The 23,494-nt window shown below is 44.2% G+C and overlaps 1 protein-coding gene across 2 annotated transcripts in view; it reads right to left on the bottom strand.

Moving 5' to 3' along the window:
- Positions 1-23,494, bottom strand: part of etv4 (ETS variant transcription factor 4) — a 99,416-nt gene that overhangs the window by 34,210 nt on the left and 41,712 nt on the right. For both annotated transcript variants that reach the window (XM_078424363.1, XM_078424362.1), the window contains exons 6-8: positions 15,742-15,868; positions 12,016-12,195; positions 11,228-11,478 (exon numbers count right to left, since the gene is read on the bottom strand). In XM_078424363.1, coding sequence (XP_078280489.1) covers positions 11,228-11,478; positions 12,016-12,195; positions 15,742-15,868 — 558 coding nt within the window. The remainder of the gene's footprint in view (positions 1-11,227; positions 11,479-12,015; positions 12,196-15,741; positions 15,869-23,494) is intronic.

Consider the following 23,494-nt stretch of genomic DNA (forward strand, 5'->3'; position numbering starts at 1 on the left):
GAGAGAGAGAGAGAGAGAGAGAGAGAGAGAGAGAGAGAGAGAGAGAGAGAGAGAGAGAGAGAGAGAGAGAGAGAGAGAGAGAGAGAGAGAGAGAGAGAGAGAGAGAGAGACTCACAAAAAATATATTTGCAAAATAATTTTTTACAGTGTGTTTAAGCAGGAAATGCGAGTTCAAGTTTTTTCCGGTGTGGATGTTGGGGTTTTTTTAGCCATCAAATCTAACGGGGTGATGATAGCAGAAGATTTTGATGCGCCGAGTTGGGTTTCCTGGTCCAGTGGACTTCCCTACCGTTCAGCAGGTTGAGACAATAGACAATAGACAATAGACAATAGACAATAGGTGCAGGAGTAGGCCATTCAGCCCTTCGAGCCAGCACCGCCATTCAATGCGATCATGGCTGATCACTCTCAATCAGTACCCCCGTTCCTGCCTTCTCCCCATACCCCCTCACTCCGCTATCCTTAAGAGCTCTATCCAGCTCTCTCTTGAAAGCATCCAACGAACTGGCCTCCACTGCCTTCTGAGGCAGAGAATTCCACACCTTCACCACTCTCTGACTGAAAAAGTTCTTCCTCATCTCCGTTCTAAATGGCCTACCCCTTATTCTTAAACTGTGGCCCCTTGTTCTGGACTCCCCCAACATTGGGAACATGTTTCCTGCCTCTAATGTGTCCAATCCCCTAATTATCTTATATGTTTCAATAAGATCCCCCCTCATCCTTCTAAATTCCAGTGTATACAAGCCCAATCGCTCCAGCCTTTCAACATACGACAGTCCCGCCATTCCGGGGGGCAGGAGGGGAAAGTTTGGTATGTTCTTGACACTTATCCATAACTTCAATATGTTCATCAGTCTTTGGGCAGGCTGCATTTCTGGGGTAAAGTGCGTGCTTAGGGCAGCAGAAAGCAAAGGTTATCCAGCAGGGTTCGAATGATCCTGGGGACATTTCTGGAGGACAGTTACAGGATGGTGAAGCCAGATCCCGTAACACTGGTGGCATCCCGGACAATGTTCATCACTTATGCAGAAGATCTGGCCATTTCTTTTGATTGAAAGAAACAACATGGAAACAGGCCCCCCAAGCCGACCATCGGTTACACATTCACACTCATTTTATGTCATCCCACTTTGCATGTACAGCCGTGGCAATTTACAGACGCCAATCTTCGAGATGTGGGAGGAAAACAGAGAAAACCCACGCGGTCACAGGGAGACCGGCAAACTCCCACACAGGCATCACCCAAGGTCAGGATCGAACCCGGGTCTCTGGCGTTGAAGTTCATTATTATCACGTGTACTGAAGTACAGTGAAAAACTTTGTTTTGCACGCTATCCAAACAGATCACACATAAATACAATCAAGTCAAACTCAAGCAAAACAGCTAGAGCAAAGGGGAAGATACAGAGTGTTTTGAGTTCTCAGTTTATAGTTCTCAGCATTGGAGCACATCAGACTCAAAAGTCCAATGTCCATCATGGGGTAGAGGTGAATCAGACAGTGGTCTCGCTGATGGAAGGACTGCACAGAAGATTCAACTGGGGCTGTGCCCTGATTGCCTCCTGAGGAAGAATGACTGTATCCACACAATTTCCAGATGGGACAAAGTGATGTGGTGACAGAGGGGCCTTTACGCATTAGTACATTGTCAACAAATTGAAAGCAAAATATCATGTTATTTATCAGGCAAAATTGAAGTATATCTGTGACAATAGACTAAACTCAATTAACTAAACTCACAGGGACTGCAACTGAGCTAACATCTGGTCAAAACCTTAGTAGCTGGGCCGTCTCCAGTTATTACTGAGCCTTCTCCTTTAACCCTGAAGTCATGTGTCCTCGTAGAGGAAATGTCTGGTGAAACACTACACCACAGATATTCCAGCTGGAATTCCAGCCTTTCCGACCTCCATTTTATGAATGAACTGCTGCAGCCTTCATTCACAGAAAAACAAGCCCCTGCTGGCTGATCCCAGAGGTGGGGCAGTCACTGTGGGTAATGGAACAAACTCAGTGAAGTGAATGAGAGATGCACGCTTCCATTACCTGAAGGTAAATCAACTGCAGACAGACAGGCTGTCTGCTGACAATCGCCGCCGAGAATGAAGGACCTTTGCACAGTTCTTGTTTTGTGTATATATAAACACACACAAAGTGGAGTCAGGGGGTATGGGGAGAGGGCAGGAACGGGGTACTGATTGTGAATGATCAGCCATGATCACATTGAATGGCGGGTACTGGCTCGAAGGGCCGAATGGCCTCCTCCTGCACCTCTCGTCTATTGTCTATTTGATTCTGAATAAAATTTATTTGTGGAAATAAACAAAAAAAGTTTTCTCACTAAATTGGCCTGGCTACCTTGGCAGGAGACTCCCTTAAAAGGGTAAGAATACAGCGAACCAGAAACAAAGCCACAGTCTGTCAGCAAGAATACACAAAGATTTACTTAAACAATAAAGCTGGAGGATATTATGTGAATTGACAAAATAATGGATTTAAAATCTACCACTTTTGAGTACCTTGGATGCATTTCAAATCCCTTTGTTATCATCAAAAGTTATGAAAGAAACTCCGGGATATATTAGAAATTGTATTGCGCAGGTTTTTAAAAAAATGTGATTCCATCATAAGTACTCCCCACCATGGAAGGGATCTACAGGAGTTGCTGCCTCAAAAAGGCAGTCAGTATCATCAGAGACCCCCACCACCCTGACCACACTCTCATTTCACTCCTGCCATCGGGAAGAAGGTATAGGAGTCTGAAAACTAACATCTAGGTTCAAAAGCATCTTCTTCTCAACCGTCAGACTATTAAACACTGCAACGTCCAACAAAGCTCCAAATAACAGACTTGGGGGAGGCTACACGCAACTTGGAGGAACAGCACCTCATACTTCGCTTGGGCAGCTTACAACCCAGAGGCATGAACATTGATATCTCTAATTTCAAGGAACCCTTGCATTCCCACCCTCCTCCCCCTCCCCTACACTAATCACCCTACTGTTCACATCCTTGTATCCTTTTTTTTAATCACCTCTCCCCCAGCCAACAATGGGCCACTATGGGCTCCACCCTTCCTTTGTCATCTGTTGCTGATCCTGCTTTGTTCGGGCCTTTTCTTACCTCCAGTTCCCTCCCCTCTACTTTCAGTCTGAAGCAAAGATACTAGAGGAACAAGATGGACTACTCCATTGAAATCGCCTATACTGAAGTATAGCACGCAAAGGAGCGTAACATCCGCCATTTTAGTAAGCAAAACCCGGCGTTCGCTATGCCTCTCGCAGTGTGATCAGTGTTTTGGGGGGAACAGTATGTGTGATGATACCATTAAAATGCAGAATATATCTCATCTATCAATTCAGATTTTTGTTATTTTTCTTTTTAAATGTTTCTGCAATTTCTGCCTACTAAAATGGCGCCATGCGTACTATGTTTTTTTAGGGTCGAGTGGTCTATCTTGTTCCTCTAGTATCTTTGGTCTGAAGGAAGGGTCCCGACCCGAAGCAAGCGTCCACAGAAAAAGTCCACAGTGAGGTGGGTTGGAAGATTGGGACTATACCCTAGCTTATGGGAGAACTGTTCAGCAGTCTGATAACTGAGAGAATGGAGCCTGGTGGTACGTGCTTTCATGCTTTTGTATCTTCTGGCAAAAGCTCTTGTTTGTGTCAGCCCTTAAAGGCGCATGCTCCCAGACAGCAACACAGTAGCATCACATACTTTCGTTGGCTCTGTGGAGATGGAAGTTGCTGGAGAGAGGGAGACAGCACCCTCGTTCATTCAATAAGGGGGTATGCAAGTCCTGAAGAAAGTTACACAGCAGGAGGAAGAGATGGGCAGTGCTTGTAGGAGAGGTGACACCTGGAGTGTGAATCTCCACACTATGGAGCAAGGCTGGGAGAGACTTCATGGTCTAAGAGATGTACCAAGGTGATCAGTACACCACAGTTTACAGCATTGGAGAGTCCATCCTGAAAGAATATGTAGAAACACTGAACTGAACATGCTGGTTAATACACAAAAGGACACACAATGCTGGAGTAACTCAGCGGGTCAGTCAGCGTCTCTGGAGAACATGGATGAAGAAGGGCCTTCTTCACCTACCGATGTTCTTCAGAGATGCTGCCTGACCTGCTGAGTTACTCCAGCAATTTGTGTCCTTCCTGAAAAAAGATGTTGTTCCTGGATGGTCTAAATTCTCTAAGAAAAATACTGCACATCAGGTAAGGCAGGACATTGTAGCATGCCAATAAAATAATTGGAACAGAGATTCAGTCATTCATATTTACTGTTCATTGAGGGCAGACGTGAAAAACAGGATGTGAGGAGACTTAATGCATCACTGGAGCTCTCCTGAATAATTATTGGTGCATTTTGGTGATGTTGGGGATTGTAGTGAGGAGAGGTGGCTGAATTCACAATGGGAAATTATATATTGTGGGCTCCTTCTGAATATTGCATGGTATGCTTGACTTCATTGGCTGGAACATTGAGCACAAGAGTCAGGAGGTCATGATATGTAGGAAAAAAAACTGCACATGCTGGTTTAAATCGAAGGTAGACACCAAATGCTGGAGTAACTCAGCAGCATCTCGGGAGAGAAGGAATGGGTGACATTTTGGGTCGAGACCCTTCTTCAGGCTGATGTCAGGGGGGGGGCGGAACAAAGATAGAATGTAGTCGGAGACAGGAAGACTAGTGGGAGAACTGGGAAGGGGGAGGGGAAAGAAAGGGAAAGCAGGGAGCATCTGAAGTTAGAGAAGTCAATGTTCATACCGCTGGGGTGTAAACTACCCAAGCGAAATATGAGATGCTGTTCCTCCAATTTGCGCTGGGCCTCACTCTGACAATGGAGGAGGCCCAGGACAGAAAGGTCAGACTGGGAATGGGAGGGGGAGTTGAAGAGCTAAAGAACCTTTAGCACACCCACAATGGATGCCCCTGACATCAGTCTGAAGAAGGGTCTCGACCCGAAACGTCGCCCATTCCTTCTCTCCAGAGATGCTGCCTGTCCCGCTGAGTTACCCCAGCATTTTGTGTCTATCGACGATGGATGTAATCCCGTTGCTGAGCTACTGAGTTATGGCAAGAGACCCGATGTACCAGCTGGAAGTTATAACAAACTGCAACTTCAACTCATGTCTTTGTAGGTGACTGGAGCAATGAGTGTTTATGTCAAGCAAACCTTATGACTGAGTTCTTGCAAAACTGTTGGCCCATCTTAAATGTGTGAGACTATTTGACGATAAAAAATAACTACTTAACTAAAAGGTTATCGTGATCACAATGTCATTAGCTAGAAAATTTATCGAGAAAATTTACAAGGATGTTGCCAGTACTTGAGGGCCTGAGCCGTAGGGAGAACTTGGGCAGGCTAGGAATTTATTCCTCAGAGCGCAGGAGGTTGAGGGGTGATCTTCCTAGCCATCTATCTGTCCAAATGTCTTTTAAAAGTCTTAATTGCATTCATTTCTATAGGTTCCTCTGGCAAAATCTGACATTGTGAAGCAAAATCTTCCAGTATACCAACCCGAATACAGGATATGTGTTTCAGATCACAAATCTTGGTGGTTAAAGAGATGATTCTTTGTTATCTTCAGGCTTATGATCTCATCTGGAACCTCTAATGTCACTGATATGGTTTTATGATTGTTCTCTTTAGGGCCCCCATGATAACCTTCAGCACAGCTGCCAGGCTGACGGGGCACTTTCTTGATGAACTAAATTAAAATAAAATAAACTATACTACTAAATATATATAAACTATACTAAACTAAAGTTCATAAGTTCTAGGAGCAGAATTAGGCCATTCGGCCCATCAAGTCTACACCATCATTCAATCATGGCTGATCTATCTTTCCCTCTCAACCTTATTGCCCTGCCTTCTTCTCATAACCCCTGGCACCTGCACTAATCAAGATTCGGTCAATCTCTGCCTGAAAAATATCCATTGACGACCTCCACAGCCGTCTGTGGTAATAAATCACAGATTCACCACCCTCTGACTAAAGAAATCCCTCCTTATCTCCTTTCTAAAGGTACGTCCTTTTATTCTGAGGCCGTGGCCTCTGGTCCTAAACTCTCCCACTAGTAGAGACATCCTCTTTACATCCACGATCCAGGCCTTTCACCATTCAGAATGATTTAATAAACTAAACTAAACTGGAGCGGTCACTTCCTTACCACTGACCAAGTCCCAGACTGCGGAATGGGGATTACTCCAGAAATTAGATTGCCCTCAGAAAAGATTTACGAGGATGTTGCCAGGACTAGAAGGTGTAAGCTACAGGGAGAGGTTGAGTGGGTTAGATCTCTAGTCCATGGAGCGTAAGAGGATGAGGGGAGATCTTATAGAGGTATACAAATCATGAGAGGAATAGATCGGGTATTGCCTAGAGTAGGGGAATCGTGGACCAGAGAACATAGGTTCAAGGTGAAGGGGAAAATATTTAATAGGAATCAGAGGGGTAACCTTTTCACACAGGGTGGTGAGTGTATGGAACAAGCTGCCAGAAGAGGTAGTTGAGGCTGGGACTATCCCATTGTTTAAGAAACAGTTGAACAGGTACATGGATAGGACAGGTTTGGAGGGTTATGGACCAAGAGCAGGCAAGTGGGACGAGGGTAGCTGGGACATTGTTGGCCAGTGCGGGCGAGTTGGGCCGAAGGGCCTGTTTCCACACTGTATGACTCTCTGTCTCTATAAATCAGTCACTAGACCTGGAGAGTGCGCTCGGAGCTTTGAAGTGCCGTCAAGTGAGTGAGAAGATTATCTGGACAGATAATCAATCGCACATTGTGAACTCAGTTGTCAAGGGCGAGAGGGTGTCGTGGAAGAATGGCTGTGCTACTGCGGCTTGTGATGCAGGAAAGCAAAAGGGAGGCGGCTTGTTTTGATCATAGCCAAAGGAGGTGAGCGGGGAAGAATTCGGGGGATGGTATGATTTCCTGTAAACACTTGTTGTTGATAATGCCGTGACATCAATGACAATGTTGGAGTCACCTGCCGCTGCTCCCAGTTGGGTCTACCATTCATGCTTCAACATATCTGCCCTGAAGCTAAACGTCGGGCTGTCAGTGCAAACCCCATGCCACCTGCCTCAATCATCTCTTTACCCAAGTTACATGACTGCATGCTGCCCTACGCGAGTAACTCGCATTGGAAATGCCTGGGCAGTCGAGACATGTCTCTTCATGTAGCTTGGGATAAAATCTTCCCACTGTGTATAATTATTGTGCTGCACTGTATTTTTAGATTGCCTCTCAGATTTCAGATTTCTTTTCTTTTGTAATATTTCAGCTCCATGCCACTGCCTGCTCTTGTTCCCCACATCTTGCAGAAAAGACACAAATTGCAAACATAACTCTCTGCCATGACAGACTTGACAAAGACCTAGAGGAACTCAGCGGGTCAGGCAGCATCTGTGGAGCGAATGGACACATGACATTTCGGGTTGGGACCCTTCTTCAGACCTTTTTGAGTTGGAAGAAGACTCCTGACCCAAAACATCACCTGTCCATCAGCCTGACCCACTGAGCTCCCCAGTACTTGTTATTTTTGCTCAAGATTCCATCATCTGCAGCTCATTGTCTCCGGAATTAACATGAACATTTATCCTATTGAACTTAATTGGTAAGATGGTCGATACATAGATCGTGAAACCACTCTTTGCAGTTTCATTCACTGTGGACAGCTCGACTGTAGTCACGTAGTGTCTTTCCGCTGACTGGTTAGCACGCAACAAAAGCTTTTCACTGTACCTCGGTACACATGATAATAAACTAATGACAGATTTGCATTTTACAAAGTGAACAATACTTGAAGTCACATAAACCAACCCATAGCCTCCTTCCTTTCTGTGGTTTGTAGAATGATGTACAATGTTTTGCGAATGCATTTATCATTTTTAAGTCTCTCATGAGTCCCTGTTTTGTTATTTATTAATTTCTTGGGGATCTCTGTAGCATCCAACATCTATTTCCCATTGTTAATTCTCTCTATAGAAGGTGGTGGTGACATTTATTTATGAGGGGGCACGGAGGCATAGCGCAGAGTTGCTGCTGTACAGCGCCAGAGCCCCGGGTTTGACACTGACTGTGGGTGCTCTCTGTAGGGAGTATGTACGTTTTCCCTGTGACCGCGTGGGTTTTCTCCGGGTGCTCCGGTTTCCTCCCACACTCCAGAGACGTACAGGTTGGTAGGCTAATTGGCTTGGGTAAAATTGGAAATAGTGTGTGGGATAGTGTTAAGAGTACGGGGTGATCGCTGGTTGCCACAGATTCAGTGGGCCGAAGGCCCTGTTTCCGCGCTGTATCTCTAAAGTATCTCTAAAGTTTAAAGGGCATTTTTTAAAAACAGGGTGTGCTTGAAACCACCTTTTTATTCCTGATAGACATTCGTGAATCAGAACACATTTTTACAATAATCCATTAGCGTTTTGCAATCAAGGTTTCTTAGATGAGTTGGAATTGTTTGACTATATTCAAATTCCGTAGTTACAGTGGCGGGATTAGATCTCAAATCTCTGGGTTGTTAATCCAGACCTCTGGACTACCAGTGTGGTTATTAGACCACTGTATCCTACTGTGAAGAACCACATGTTGCTGCATATTCTCTCAATCACAAGTTGATGTGGTGGAGCTTAAGGGGAAATAGTTTAAACCAGGGTTATTTATTAATTGCCACGGACGAACTTGGCAAATGATCTGTGCACATATAAATTTGATGTCATCGTTTCATCAAAATCCTATTGTCATAACTCTAATTAGATGACAATTCAAAATATTCTGCAGCTCTCAAATTGCAGTTAACTGCTGTCTCTCCTGTTAAAAATAGGCTGCTTATGATCACTCCAAATTATTTAATAGCTGCTGTTTCACTGCGTAAATTAAATGATAAAATAAGGTAATTAATAATAATATACTGAAGTGTCCTGGCATCTGAAATAATGATCCTGTCTGTGAGTGGTGCAACATCAAATTTAATCCGCTGTACCTGGTGAGAATTTGAATCCTGGCACAACGTGACTGCACAGCCCCGAGGGAAAATGGTCTGAGTTCCTTCTCCTCTTTGCCACTGACATTATGCACCAGGGGTGTTAGCTCTTCCACAGAGAGAAAGGGGCAGCAGAAGGGGAACAGGGAGAAGGGTCCCAACTCGAAACGTCACCTATCCATGTTCTTCCTCTACAGCGCCAGGGTTGAATCCTGACTGCGGGTGCGGTCTGTACGGAGTTTGTGTGACCTGCGTGGGTTTTCTCTGGGTGCTCCGGTTTCCTCCCACACTCCAAAGACATATAGGTTTGAAGGTTAATTGGCTCGGTAAAATTGTAAATTGTCACCAATGTGTGTAGAATAGTGTTAATGTGCGGGGATCGCTGGTCGGCATGGACTCGGTGGGTCGAAGGGCCTGTTTCTGTGCTGTATCTCCAAACTAAACTAAGCCAGGATGCTATAAGAAGATAACTGCAGATAGAAACATAGAAACAAGGTGCAGGAGTAGGCCATTCGGCCCTTCGAGCCTGCACCGCCATTCAATATGATCATGGCTGATCATTCAGCTCAGTAGCCTGTACCTGCCTTCTCTCCATACCCCCTGATCCCTTTAGCAAAAAGGGCCACATCTAACTCCCTCTTAAATATAGCCAATGAACTGGCCTCAACTACCTTCTGTGGCAGAGAATTCCACAGACTCACCACTCTCTGTGTGAACAAATGTTTTCTCATCTCGGTCCTAAAAGACTTCCCCCTTATCCTTAAGCTGTGACCCCTGGTTCTGGACTCCCCCAACATCGGGAACAATCTTCCCGCATCTAACCTCTCCAACCCCTTAAGAATTTTATATGTTTCTATAAGATCCCCCCTCAATCTTCTAAATTCCAGCGAGTACAAGCCCAGTCTATCTAGTCTTTCCTCATATGTAAGTCCCGCCATCCCAGGGATCAATCTGGTGAACCTTCTCTGTACTCCCTCTAAGGCAAGAACGTCTTTCCTCAGGTTAGGAGACCAAAACTGCACACAATACTCCAGGTGCGGTCTTACCAAGGCCCTGCAGCAGAACCTCCCTGCTCCTAAACTCAAATCCTCTTGCTATGAATGCCAACATACCATTCGCTTTCTTCACTGCCTGCTGCACCTGCATGCTTGCTTTCAATTTGCTGGTACAAATTGAAGGTATTTATTCACAAAATGCTGGAGTAACTCAGCAGGTCAGGCAGCATCTCGGGAGAGAAGGAATGGGTGACGTTTCGGGTCGAGACCCTTCTTCAGACTGAAGAAGGGTCTCGACCCGAAACGTCACCCATTCCTTCTCTCCCGAGATGCTGCCTGACCTGCTGAGTTACTCCAGCATTTTGTGAATAAGCCAAGATGCTGTTTGATCCACTGCGTGACTTTTTTTGTAAACTAGCACGCACAGTTCCTTGCATCTCCAAGGAGCTTAACTTGCTGTTTGAACAATTGTGGTAGAGTTGATACAATACAATTACAACTCCAACTGCAATACACTACAATAGGGTCTGAAGAAGGGTCTCGACCCAAAACGTCACCCATTCCTTCTCTCCAGAGATGCTGCCTGTCCCTCTGAGTTACTCCAGCATTTGTGTCTACCTTCGATTTAAACCAGCATCTGCAGTTCTTTCCTACACAATACTTTGCTCCTCTCTGGTTGCTGGACCGGTCGGTGCCAGAGGATCCGAGGATCGCTAACATCACACAGCTGTTTTAAAAAAAGGGGAAGGGAGAAACCAAATCGTCGCAAGCCCACTCAACGTCAGAAATGGGCGGATATTTGCAATCCACTCTGAAGGATAGTATAAAAAATGCCTTGTGTAGGAAGGAACTGCAGATGCTGGTTTAAACCAGAGAGACACAAAAAATGGCACTAAAAGTTTTAGAATATAGTAATACTTGCAATTATAGAGCATCTTTCACTATCTCAGCATGCAGCCATATAGAACTTTTCAAGTGAAGTCGTTGTCTTACTGTAGGGAAGGCATGAACATTTGCTTCTGCTTCCTGCTATCCATTGGCACAAGAAATGTTCCCGCATTCAACGCTGCTGCAGAGTACACCTCATGGAACTTGTTGTTACCCCTCAACAACCAGCTTCCTTCCTTAGAGGTGTCTCCATCTCCTACTTTTGCTGTCTCCATCTCCTACTTTTGCTGCCTCCATCTCCTACTTTTGCTGCCCAACCAGAACATCCCACGGGAACAAGCCGCTGTCTTACCTGGGTTGTACGCGTAGTCCGGAGGCTCTTGCTTGATGACCATGGAATGGGAGAATCGCTGGCCGCCAGCACTGCCTGGGTTTGCCTGTTCGTAGATTGGATCGTGATACTCCTGCTTGTAGCCCTGCTGTGGGTACGAGACGCAGGGCTCAGACATCGGCTGCTGATACCCCAGCGGTGCTTCCCTGCTCATGGTTTGCGAAGAGGGAAAGCGGTGGCAAAGCTCCAAAGAGTGTTGTTGAAACTGTGAGCTGTGAAAAAATAAGACGGTGGCCATTAGATTAGGTACTGGAGTTATAGAGTCGGCAAGGCCAGCAGCATAATCAAGGACGAGTCGCACCCTGGCCACTCCCTCTTCTCCCCTCTCCCTTCAGCCAAAGGTTTAGAAGTGTGAAAACGCACACCTCCAGATGCAGGGACAGTTTCTTCCCAGCTGTTATCAGGCAACTGAATCATCCTACCACAACCAGAGCGCAGTGCCAAACTTTGGTGACCCTTGGATGATCCTTGATCGGACTTTGCTGGCTTTACCTTGCACTAATCGTTATTCCCTTATCATGTATCAATACCCTGTAAGTGGCTCGATTCTAATCACGTATTGTCTTTCCGCTGACCGGATAGCACGCAACAAAAGCTTTTCACTGTACCTCGGTGCACGTGACAATAAACTAAACTGAACATATAGCACGGAAACAGGCCAAAACACTTGTGTGTACAGAGGTCAGGCATTTGTAAGCCAGGGAGGACTCGCATTCAATTGGAAACGAGAGTTATCTGTGAACTCATACCTGTGTTCCATTGGGAATCTGCCATTGGACATGGGCTGGTCGGATGCATGGAGATTCACAAAGCCCTGGTCCTGTCTCCGGTTCCCCGTGGATTTGTTGCAGGCTTGTTGCAATGGAGGATTTGACGCATTCCCAGGATTTGGGGAGTTGAGACCAACCTGTGGCTTTTTCTCATAGGCACTGCATAAAGAAAAGTTAGCAAAATGTTGTCTTCAATACATTCATATTTGTCAAATATATTTATCCTGAAATATTCATCACTTGATTAAAGGTAGTTAGTTCACTTTTGTTTTGGGGTATTCCTTTGAGAATTCTCAGAGATGATATTCCATCTCTTTTCATGGCCTCTTCCATGGTCCAAGTAATCTTCAAGACTTCATATTAGTTCCCTGCTCCCTTCATCATTTATAAACTACCGCTCAATTAAGTTTTCCAGGATTCTGTTGAGCATCCATAGCATGGATATATTATCTTAAATTAGATAAACCTTATCTCTTTCTCCTCCATGCCCATTATTACATCCCAACGAAGCTTCAATCTCTCTTGGCACATATATAGCCTATATATCCTACATATATAGGAAATATATAGCCCTCAGTACATGCCACTGATTTAATTATAATTCTCCACAGCTACCAAGTAAATGCTTGTGAATATCTGGAATTGGTAGATTCTGGCACTTGGTCCCATCATTTACCAAGAACTGCTGCATCCTCCACATCACCTAGCATCACCTCACATTATCTTCTGTGCTCTCTTTGACCAATTATAGCCAATTCTTTTCCTCAGCTGCCATCTTTGCCTCCCCTCAATCGCTGCTCTTTCATAGTCATCCTACTTCAAAATCCTTTTCCTCCAAAGATGTGAGGGGGTATGGGGAGAAGGCAGGAACGGGGTACTGATTGAGAGTGATCAGCCATGATCGCATTGAATGGCGGTGCTGGCTCGAAGGGCTGAATGGCCTACTCCTGCACCTATTGTCTATTGTCTATTGTCTATTGCCACCTGGCCCGCTGAGATACTTCAGCTTTTTGTGTCTGTCTTTCAGAAGCACACTCCCATATTGCAATTGGGCAGCACAGTGGCACAGCAGGTAGAACTGCTGGCTGACAACGCCAGGGACTCCGGGATCGAGCCCGACCTCAGCTGCTGTCTGTGTGGAGTTTGCACGTTCTCCCTCTGACTGCGTGGGTCTCCTCCGGGTCCTCAGGTTTCCTCCTACATCCCAAAGATGTGGGTTTATTTGTGGGTTAATTAGCCTCTCTCTATATGTGGCTCCCAGCATGTAGGGAGTGGATGTAATAGTAGGATGACATAGAATCTGTGTGAAAGGGTGATCGATGGTCGGCATCAATGAAGGGCCTGTTTCCATGCTGTATCTTTCAATCAATCATTCACATCTTCAAACTGCTGATCACTGAGGAAGATAATGCCATTGGATGTATGCCATGTTAAACAGGATGCCTATCCACTAAAAGGATGTGGTGACACTTTTGTGTGACGTTCTGTCCATTATCTTGCCACTGCGGTACCTCAACCCACTGCAAGGCATCTATTCAAACATTGCCGGTCTGGAATAAATAATAACTTGAACCACAGACATCTCCCAGGCACAGTCAGCATAGCTCGGTAGTTAAGCTGCTGGGACGTTTGCTGAATGCTACTGGAAGTAATTCTTTTTCTCCCAAACCTCGAGCAGCATCAGAGAAACTGCATCTACTGAGGAGGCGGAAGTGGATGGATTGGTGGAGATAGCCATTGATGTTTCCATCTGACTGAAGCTCCAGTCATGAAGCCAGCAGACACTATTTACAAGCTTTGTTTAAACTAGCTTTTACATTAAATAAATACCACATGCAGTTAGGCAAAAACTTTATTTTTGTAATGCAGGCACATCCTGAGGCACACTTCTCTCTAACCGTTTACAGATTAGTGTGAACTAAGCAAAATTATGGTGAAATTAACCCCCATCTGCTTTTAACAGAACAAAGTTGCCAACAGGTGAATTATCCCAATGCTCCATTTCCTTGGGGGGGAAAAAAAAAATCCCAATTATTTTTGAAAATATTTTAATCAGAAATGAATTCCAAGGAAATGATTGAGGTTTTTCTGCGGATGTGTACATGATATTTATATTTTGAACCAATGTGAAGGCTAACTATTGTTCCCTTATTTCCTTTATAACAGATTATTTTCCACAATGATCATGTATCTTTATATAGCTGAAACTTAGGAGGATGCAGCAATAAAACAGAAATAACCTACTAATTGATTTAAATCAGGTCATAACATTAGCAACTTCCATGATATCAGCATTTCCCAGAGATGGGGAATCATGAATCAGAGGGCATAGGTTTATAGTGCAAAGGGAAAGATTTAATAGGAATCTTTAATAGGGGCAACTTTTGCACAAATAGGGTGGAGGGTGTATGGAACGAGCTTCCAGAGGAAGTAGTTGAGGCAGGTACAATAACAACATTTAAAATACATTTGGACAAGTACATAGATAGGCAAGGTTTAGAGGCATATGATCCAAATGGGGATAAATGGTACTAGCTTAGATGGGGCATCTTGGTCAGTGTGGACAAGATAAGCCGAAAGGCCTGTTTCCGTGTTGAATGTTTCAATGACTCTGTAACTTCCACATTGATTAAGGACAAATTTAAAAATCTATTAAGTACAAAGTTCAAAAAACCAGTGATGTATTAATTTAGAACATTCAGATCAGATTAAGCTTTCCCTTTTTTATCCCATCCACATTATAGTTTTCTCCTACACTTGTCAAGCATTCTAATGATTAGCAGGCTGCACCATTTATCTTCCTTGCTGTTATAGGGTTATGATCTTGTATCCATCCTCTGTAAGTGGAGGGAGGGTTGAGGGGAGTGGGGGGAAGAGAGGACGTAGTCGAAATGGAGATAGTTGGCATTTTCAAAGGGGCATTGGTATTTGAGAGAGAATTATTTACAGGGAAGAGAGGGGAATAGGTTGGGATGGCTCTACTAGAGGCTAGCACAGTCTGGATGGGCAGATATGCCCCTTGCTGTGTAGTAAAAAAATACTGATTGTTGTACTGTGTGCTGTCTGAACTTTGTGCTATTATGATCTTGCCTTAAGAAAATATCAAGCTGAAAGATCATTTACAAATAATTATAGATATAAAAATATAGGATCTGATGTGAATCGTGGATTAAAATCCTTCACAACAGCATTCCCTGCATCCAAAACAATTCATGGTCATTTTTCACCCCCAAAGAAATAGAATTATAGGGATAGGAAAGATTGAGAGGAATGTGGGCCAAGCGCTGGCAAATGGGACTAGCTTGGTTGGGGTATGTCGGTCGGCATGGACAGGTTAGGCCGAAAGGCCTGTTTCCATGTCCTGTTGACTCTATGAGTGCATTTGTGTAATTCTGTTGTATTCCAGAAGTCAATTTCATTCTGCAAAACAAATAGCTGTGGGTTAATTTTACCATTGTCTTGCTTAGCCACTTCATTTACCATTAGTTAGATCCTATTAAGTATTTTCCTGATTCACGGGCAGCCATGTTTGCCACCATTTGCACTCGGATACCAAGTGGCCTAATTTTTCACTCTCTCAGCCTCTCCTCTGTGAAACCAAAGATCACCGTTTTGTTTTGCATGGCACACTGTGCATGCAATGTTAGCTCCTTCCCCTCACGTTAACGTTGAGGAACTTAAGATTAATCACTGTCCAAAACCAACCTGGCATAAAGGCACTGCTCCCCATTGCTGTACGGGAACGGTTGCTTATGTCGACAGGACAAGTTTGGGTTAGAGTTGGGACTCTGTGGCTCCTTTTTAATCTTCAGTGTTGGACTGTGAAATGCCACTGTTGAGGAAAAAACAAAACATAATACCAGTTATAAATTGTCTTTACAATTCTATTCCCTTCTGTTCCATATGTTCAGCAAAATTGTGATCAATATGCGTCAGCATTAACTTAAATGAATGACTTCCAGAGTCATGGGAGCCTTGATGGTGATGCCCTATATCTTAGAAACCAATAGCAGAAGCTACCCACAGCAGCACCGGGCAAATTAGTTTATTAGTTTAGTTTAGTTTAGAGACACTGGCCACCGTCCACACTGACCAGCGATCTCTGCACATTAATACAATCCTACACACACTAGGGACAATTTACATTTATACCAAGCTAATTAACCTACAAACCTGTCTGTGGAGTGTGTGAGGAAACCGAAGATCTCAGAGAAAACCTATGCCATCAGGTGGAGAACGCACAAATTCCGTAGAGTAGTCGGGATCGAGTCCGTGTCTCCGGCGCTGCAGGCGCTGTAAGGCAGCAACTCAACCGCTGCTCCACCGTGCCACTTTTAAGGCTTAAAACTTCAGGCACCAGAAGTGAACACTCCTTTAGGGTCATTGCTTCCTGATCACAGTTCAGAGTTTAACTCTTCCCCTTGTTCAATAGGCTGTACATCACTCTACCATACTTGAATGCGATGAAAAATCAGAACGGCGGCGATTAAAACACAAAGTGCTGGAGAAACTCAGCAGGTCAGGCAGCATCTGTGGCGAGACCCTTCTTCAGACCCAAAATATCACCAGTCTATTCCCCCCACAGAAGCTGCCCGAGTTCCTCCAGCACTTTGTGTTTTGCTCAGGATTCCAACATCTGTCGTTCCTGGTGTCCCCATTTTCCAGCAGTGCTTAATTGGTTAGTTGGTCATAAAAGATGAAGTGATTCAGAATTACAATTGACAGGACATTTACATAATCAGTTAAATATTTTTGAAGATCCCTACAAGCAGAAGAAATCAACTGCAAACAGATAAATGATCCTTCCTGAAACATGGAATAGTACCACACAGGAACATCCCCTCTATATCCGTGCTGAATGAGTTAAATTAAACTAATCTCAGAGACACAAGGAACTGCAGATGCTGCTTTACCCACAAAAAAAAGACACAAAGTGCTGGAGTAACTCAATCGGCCAGGCAGCATCTCTGGAGAAGATGACAAGGTGATATTTCGGGTCTGGACTCCTCTTGTGAAATGCACTATGCCTGTGGCTCAAGAGGATACAAAGGTCTTCATCAAGCCCCCAGCAACCTCCTCTCTCGCCTCAAAGTTCTGTATCACACAACTTATTTTTCAGAAGTCTTGCTTTGGGTGAGAAGACTGTGCTTTCCCTCTGCAGTTCAGGAATATGAGTTCATAATCGTAAACGGATACTTCAGCACGGAAGTAATGGTGCTCTCTGTCAGAGGAGCTAATGTGCGGATGAGCCACTTGTTCAGATTTAAATGACTCTGGTAAAAGCTAAAGATGCCATGACACTCCTTAATGAAGTACAAGGAGTTCTGCTCTCCACAATAACACACCAATCATTTGAACTGATGCAGGAAGAAAGCATATTATTTAAGAGAACCACTGGTATCTAGAGGAATAAAAATTTATTGCTAATTTCATAGTTGGCCATAAAAGAGAAAAGGCACTGCATTAATCACAATAGAACACATTATAAACTTTCTATTCTTCCGTTTCCTCCACATCTCAAGCTCTAGCCAACTAGAAGGGTCTCGACCCGAAACGTCACCCACTCCTTCTCACCAGTGATGCTGCCTGGCCCGTTGATTTACTCCAGCATTTTGTGTCTATCTTCTGACCAACTACTACAGGCAAGACTTCAGATTGAAGCTCTCAGCTCCTGTCCCAGTGAACATTCCACCCTTAAACGCTAGATGTAGAGAAAATGAGCGAATCTTTACTGACTACCCACCTCTGGAATCCAATGAGCTAACAGCTGCTGCATGTGTTGAGGTAACAGCAACTATTTTGAAGCAAATCACTGCCCATGATACAGTGAGAAATATTATGTTAAATAAACAAATGTTATACTTTTATCAAAAGGGATTAAGTTTGTTATCGGTCAGCTGCATTAAATGTTCATTACCTATTACATGTTGTGCACTGCTTCTAAAATGGTTCTGTTAATGTTAGAAATGTTGCTTCTGCATTGCACATTTAGCGCACGCGGCCGGCCATGGGGGGATTTCTATCCCACTGTTTGCAAGTGTTATTGGAAGAGGAAGGGATTGTGACATTGATTGGATTGTGACAGGGATTGAGGGATACCTCAATTCAGCTCCCCTGACCTGGAACACCCGTTCATAGCATGTCATCCTTTTATCAATCAAGCACTTCATCTCTACCATTGTGTCGATGGTCTACATGCCACCCAAACCAACACCACGGTGGCACTGGATGCGTTAGACTCAGTTGTCTTAAGACAGCAAACCTTAATGCCCTGTTCTTCATCGCTCAATCAACGACTTCAATCAAGTAAACTTCAGGAATATACTCCCCAAACACCACTAACAGGTCCGAACATCTACAATTGGCTTCTGGACTTCCTGAGTGGAAGATCGCAGTCGGTTAGAATTGGCCATAATATTTCCTCCATCCAGACCCACAACACAGGTGGCCCTCAGGGCTGTGAGAGTCTCTTGTCCTACTCCTTACACACATATGACTGTGTGGCCAGGTAAAATGACGTACAGGTTTGTAGGCTAATTGGCTTGGTAAATGTAAAAAATGTCCCAAGTGTGTGTAGGATAGTGTTAATATGCCGGGATCACTGGTCGGTGAGGACCCGATGGGCCGAAGGGTCTGTTTCCGCCCTGTATCTCTAAACTAAACTAAACTATTATTGAGGATGCCTGTCACCTTGCCATTCCCTTTTCTCTCGTTACATTCTGGGAGAAGATACAGGAGCTTGAAAGCCCAGATCTTAGAACACGTCTAGATCAAGTCTATCAGGCTCCTGAAACAGACACAAAAAGCTGGAGTAACTCAGCGGGACAGGCAGCATCTCTGGAGAAGGAATGGGTAACGTTTCAGGTCGAGACCCTTCTTCAGACCATCTCGACCTGAAACGTCACGCATTCCTTCTCACCAGAGATGCTGCCTGCCCCGCTGAGTTACTCCAGCTTTTTGCGTCTATCTTCGGTTCAAACCAGCATCCGCACTTCCTTCCTGCACGGACTCCTGAAACAATCTGCTCCTTCATATCCTCTTCCCTGAGGTCCTGCCACACACTCTTACTCTTATTCCATTATTGCACTTTCAATTTTCTGCACTATAATCTTGCACCATTCTGCTGTTGCTCATCATCTAATTTATTGTTGTTTTTTTATCATTGTTGCTATCCGTTATCTTTATGCGAATAAGTAATTTCATTCACGCTGGTGTGGATAACAATAAACTAATTTGAAACTGATTTGGCGCAGGAGCAGAATTTTGGTGTATACTAGACCAAGTGACCAAACCTCTCCTGCATTGGTGCACCACCCTGTCCTCCCCCCCTCCCCTCCCTCCTCAACCCCCCCCCCCCTCCCCTCTCCCATCTCCCTTCTCCCCCACCCCCTTCCCTCCCCCTCCCCCTCCCTCCTCCTCCCCTCCTTTTAAACTTTAAAATGTGAATAACTTTAAAAATATAACACCGATTTCAATAAAACTACTTGCATTATCACTAAACTGACAATGGTGAGTAAGGTGGGCCTAAAATTGTCGCGCTATCGTGTACCGTTTTGGCTGAAGTTCAGTCACAAACAAGATAACAAATGAGAGTTTTAGTATATAGATGGATCTCTACCACACTAAAGGGCAGTCCAGCCATTAGTTATTGAAAAGGTGCAGACTAGAGAATGCAGATACTGGAATCTGGAACAACAAAAAAAACAGGACTTCTTTTCCCCACCCCTCCCATCTCCCAGCTGCCTCTATCCCACCATCCAAAGTACCACAATACACCAGCAATCCTTCCTCATTCCTCATAGTCCTTGTGCAGGGTCTCAACCTGAAACATTGGCTTTCACCTGTTTGCCTCCACAGATAATGTTTGTCCCACTGAGATCTTCCAGCGTTCTGTATTTTATATCATTAAACATTTAATGATGTACCTCAAAAAGATGGCTAATATCAAAGAGCCACATCTGCTGGGCAATGCTCTCCTCTAGCAAGGACCATTGGGAAAGAAGGCCAAGAGCCTGGACACCATAACCTCCAGGTTCAAGTACAGTTCTTTCCCACCAACCATCAGGCTCTTGAACACTGAACACCCAACAGCTAACAATAGCCTGGTTCCTTTATCATCGTTACGTTTTTACATATCTTTCATTCATGGTTCTTTATCTCTCTACATCACCGTCTATGTCTCTCATTTCCCTTTTCCCTAACTAGTCTGAAGAAGGGTTTCGACCCAAAACGTTACCCATTCCTTCTCTCCAGAGATGCTGCCTGACCCGCTGAGTTACTCCAGCATTTTGTGTCTATCTTCGGTTTAAACCAGCATCTGCAGTTCGTTTCGATACAACCTCAGCAACTATGGTCAACTATGGATTTTGGTTTGGTTGACTACGGACTTTGGTTTTTGTACTATTACGCTCTGGCTACTCAGCATTGCTGATTATTAATTTATTGTGCTATTGATTATTGTGCATTTATATGTATGCTTTGTGTTAATGGGTCTGGTAAGTTGCAGCAAGTAAGAATTTAATTGTTCCGTTGCCAGTATATAAGATCGTTAAATACTCGTGATGACTATTTTCACAGCCTAAGAAGCTTATGAGCAACTACTGAGGAAATAAATGTAAAGAAAATGCAATGAAAAGCAGATGAGAATATAGTGTTACTGTCTTGTAGCTGTTGGCTGCCATTTTAATCCATTGTAATAACAATTGGTGTCCCGATGGTTTCACAGGGATACAGTAAAATCCTCCAGCAGGTATTTTATTCAACTGGTAATCCAGAAACCTGGATTGTGACAACAACTGGAGAATTTAGAATCAAATAATTAAATACATCCTGAATTTAAAAGCTGGCATCATTAAAAGTGAACAGAAACTTCTAGGTTGCTGTTGAAAAGCTATCTGGTTCTGAAGAGGAAATGTGACATCCTTACTGACTCAGGCCAACAACAACTCTAGACCCACTGTGAAGCTATTCACTTCTAATTATCCTCTGTCATGGCCGAGCAAGCGTTTAAGAACGTGCCATGTATGCAAGGTTTGCCAGCAGCAACCACGCTCCATAAATGAATGAACAAAGTGTGATATTGAGACATTGAAGCCTGGATGGGTCTCAGATTCGATACCAGTTAGTGTTGTGGCACAAAGGCGGCAGAGTGGTAGAGCTGCTTCCCCACAGCGCCAGGGCCCCGGATTTGATCCTAACCTCAAGTGCTGTCTGTGCGGCGTTTGCACTTTTTCCCTGTGACCCTGTGGGTTTCCTCCAGGTGCTCCGGTTTTCTCCCACATGCTGGTTTGTAGGCTGATTGGCCTCTGAAAAAAATTGCCCCTCGTGTGAAGGGAGTGAATGTGGAAGTGGGACAAGATAGGACAAATGTGAATGGGTGACCGATGGTCTGCATGGTCTCAATGGGCCACCGGGCCATTTCTGTGCTGTATTTCTAAACTAAACAAGCGCATTAACAACCTGGGTGATGGGATACGATATTGATGGACCAGGAATGGGGAAGAGATGCGTACGGATGTGATGCCCTTCTGGATTCAAAGCCATGAGCCAGTTACGAATTGTCACTTAGATAAATATCAGAACGAGACTACTTTCAGGAAATGAAGACCACACAATGAAGACGGAAAGAGAGGGGGAAAAAATCAGTTTTCTCACTCCTTGTTCCCCAGTACGATTTTAATACTGGTGTAAACTATCAATTATAGATTACCTTTAATTTTGCTTTACCAATGTCAACTAGACAGTTAGCTTTCACTAATATTACTCTGCAAAACTAACAACTTCTGGTATCTTTACATCATCACTTAAAGAGGCCAAAATTGTTCCATGCACTGTTACAAGCTTCCGAGGCACGTAAATATCTACTTTTTAAAATTGCTCTATTCAGACAATAAAAAGCAAAATGATGATGTCAGGTCTTATGAAATATAACTTAGTTTATGAATGACAACCGAGTCATTGGAATGGTGGCCTTCATAACAAGAGGAGTTAACTATAGGAGCAAAGAGGTCCTTCTGCAGTTGTACAGGGCCCTAGTGAGACCGCACCTGGAGTACTGTGTGCAGTTTTGGTCTCCAAATTTGAGGAAGGATATTCTTGCTATTGAGGGCGTGCAGCGTAGGTTTACTAGGTTAATTCCTGGAATGGCGGGACTATCATATGTTGAAAGACACTGGAATTTAGAAGGATGAGAGGAGATCTTATCGAAACGTATAAGATTATTAGGGGGTTGGACACGTTAGAGGCAGGAAACATGTTCCCAATGTTGGGGGAGTCCAGAACAAGGGGCCACAGTTTAAGAATAAGGGGTAGGCCATTTAGAACTGAGATGAGGAAAAACTTTTTCAGTCAGAGAGTTGTGAATCTGTGGAATTCTCTGCCTCAGAAGGCAGTGGAGGCCAATTCTCTGAATGCATTCAAGAGAGAGCTGGATAGAGCTCTTAAGGATAGTGGAGTCAGGGGGTATGGGGAGAAGGCAGGAACGGGGTACTGATTGAGAATGATCAGCCATGATCACATTGAATGGCGGTGCTGGCTCGAAGGGCCGAATGGCCTCCTCCTGCACCTATTGTCTATTAGAGGTGTTGCACAACCTGTCTGGCCCTGAAAAACGAGAGGAAGCTCATTCTCTCTCAAATTTAAATTTGGGCATGATTAAGTCAGTAAATATTTCAAATACCTTTATATTGCTATTATGATTCATGTTAATGAATCATAGCTTAAGGGTTTGTCCTAGATGTTAACTCAATTTCTATACCTGCACTTTATTATCCCTTGTTTATAACTGCCTACTTTGCGGCCTGTCAGACTATTTTAATGTGACCAGTTGATTTACAGATTCGCCGTAGAACTCTGGCAAAAAGAGGAAACCCTCACTGAAGTGTCGCAGCGATAGAGGTGCTGCCTTACAGCACCAGAGTCCCAGGTTCAATCCTGACTATGGGTGCTGGCTGAACTGAGTTTGTGCGTTCTCCCTGTGACCGCGTGGGTTTTCCCCGGATGCTCCGGTTTCCTCCCACACTCCAAAGACGTAGGTTAATTAGCTTCTGTAAATTATCTCGAGTGGTGAAGGATAGAAACTGATGAAATGTTCCTACTTTTACTCCCAACATCAAACCATGAAAATCATGGGTCTCGACCCAAAACGTCACCCATTCCTTCTCTCCAGAAATGCTGCCTGCCCCGTTGAGTTACCTCAGCTTTTGGTGTCTATCTTCGGTTTAAACCGGCATCTGCAGTTCCTTCCTACCCAACGACCACACTTTGCTTGACCATCGAGCAAAGGACTGTAACGTTCACGACCTCACTAATTAATGTTCTGCATCACCAAGTTTCAAGTCCGTTTGATATATCTGCACCTGATTGATTTGCCTTTCCCAGTTAGACTGTTCAATACAGAGGAACTATGCAGCATTGCCTAAACTACCCCATGACTAATCCTTTGAGAGTTAATAAATGT

The sequence above is a fragment of the Rhinoraja longicauda genome, chromosome 29 (genome assembly GCF_053455715.1).
Source record: "Rhinoraja longicauda isolate Sanriku21f chromosome 29, sRhiLon1.1, whole genome shotgun sequence".
Lineage (NCBI taxonomy): Eukaryota > Metazoa > Chordata > Chondrichthyes > Rajiformes > Arhynchobatidae > Rhinoraja > Rhinoraja longicauda.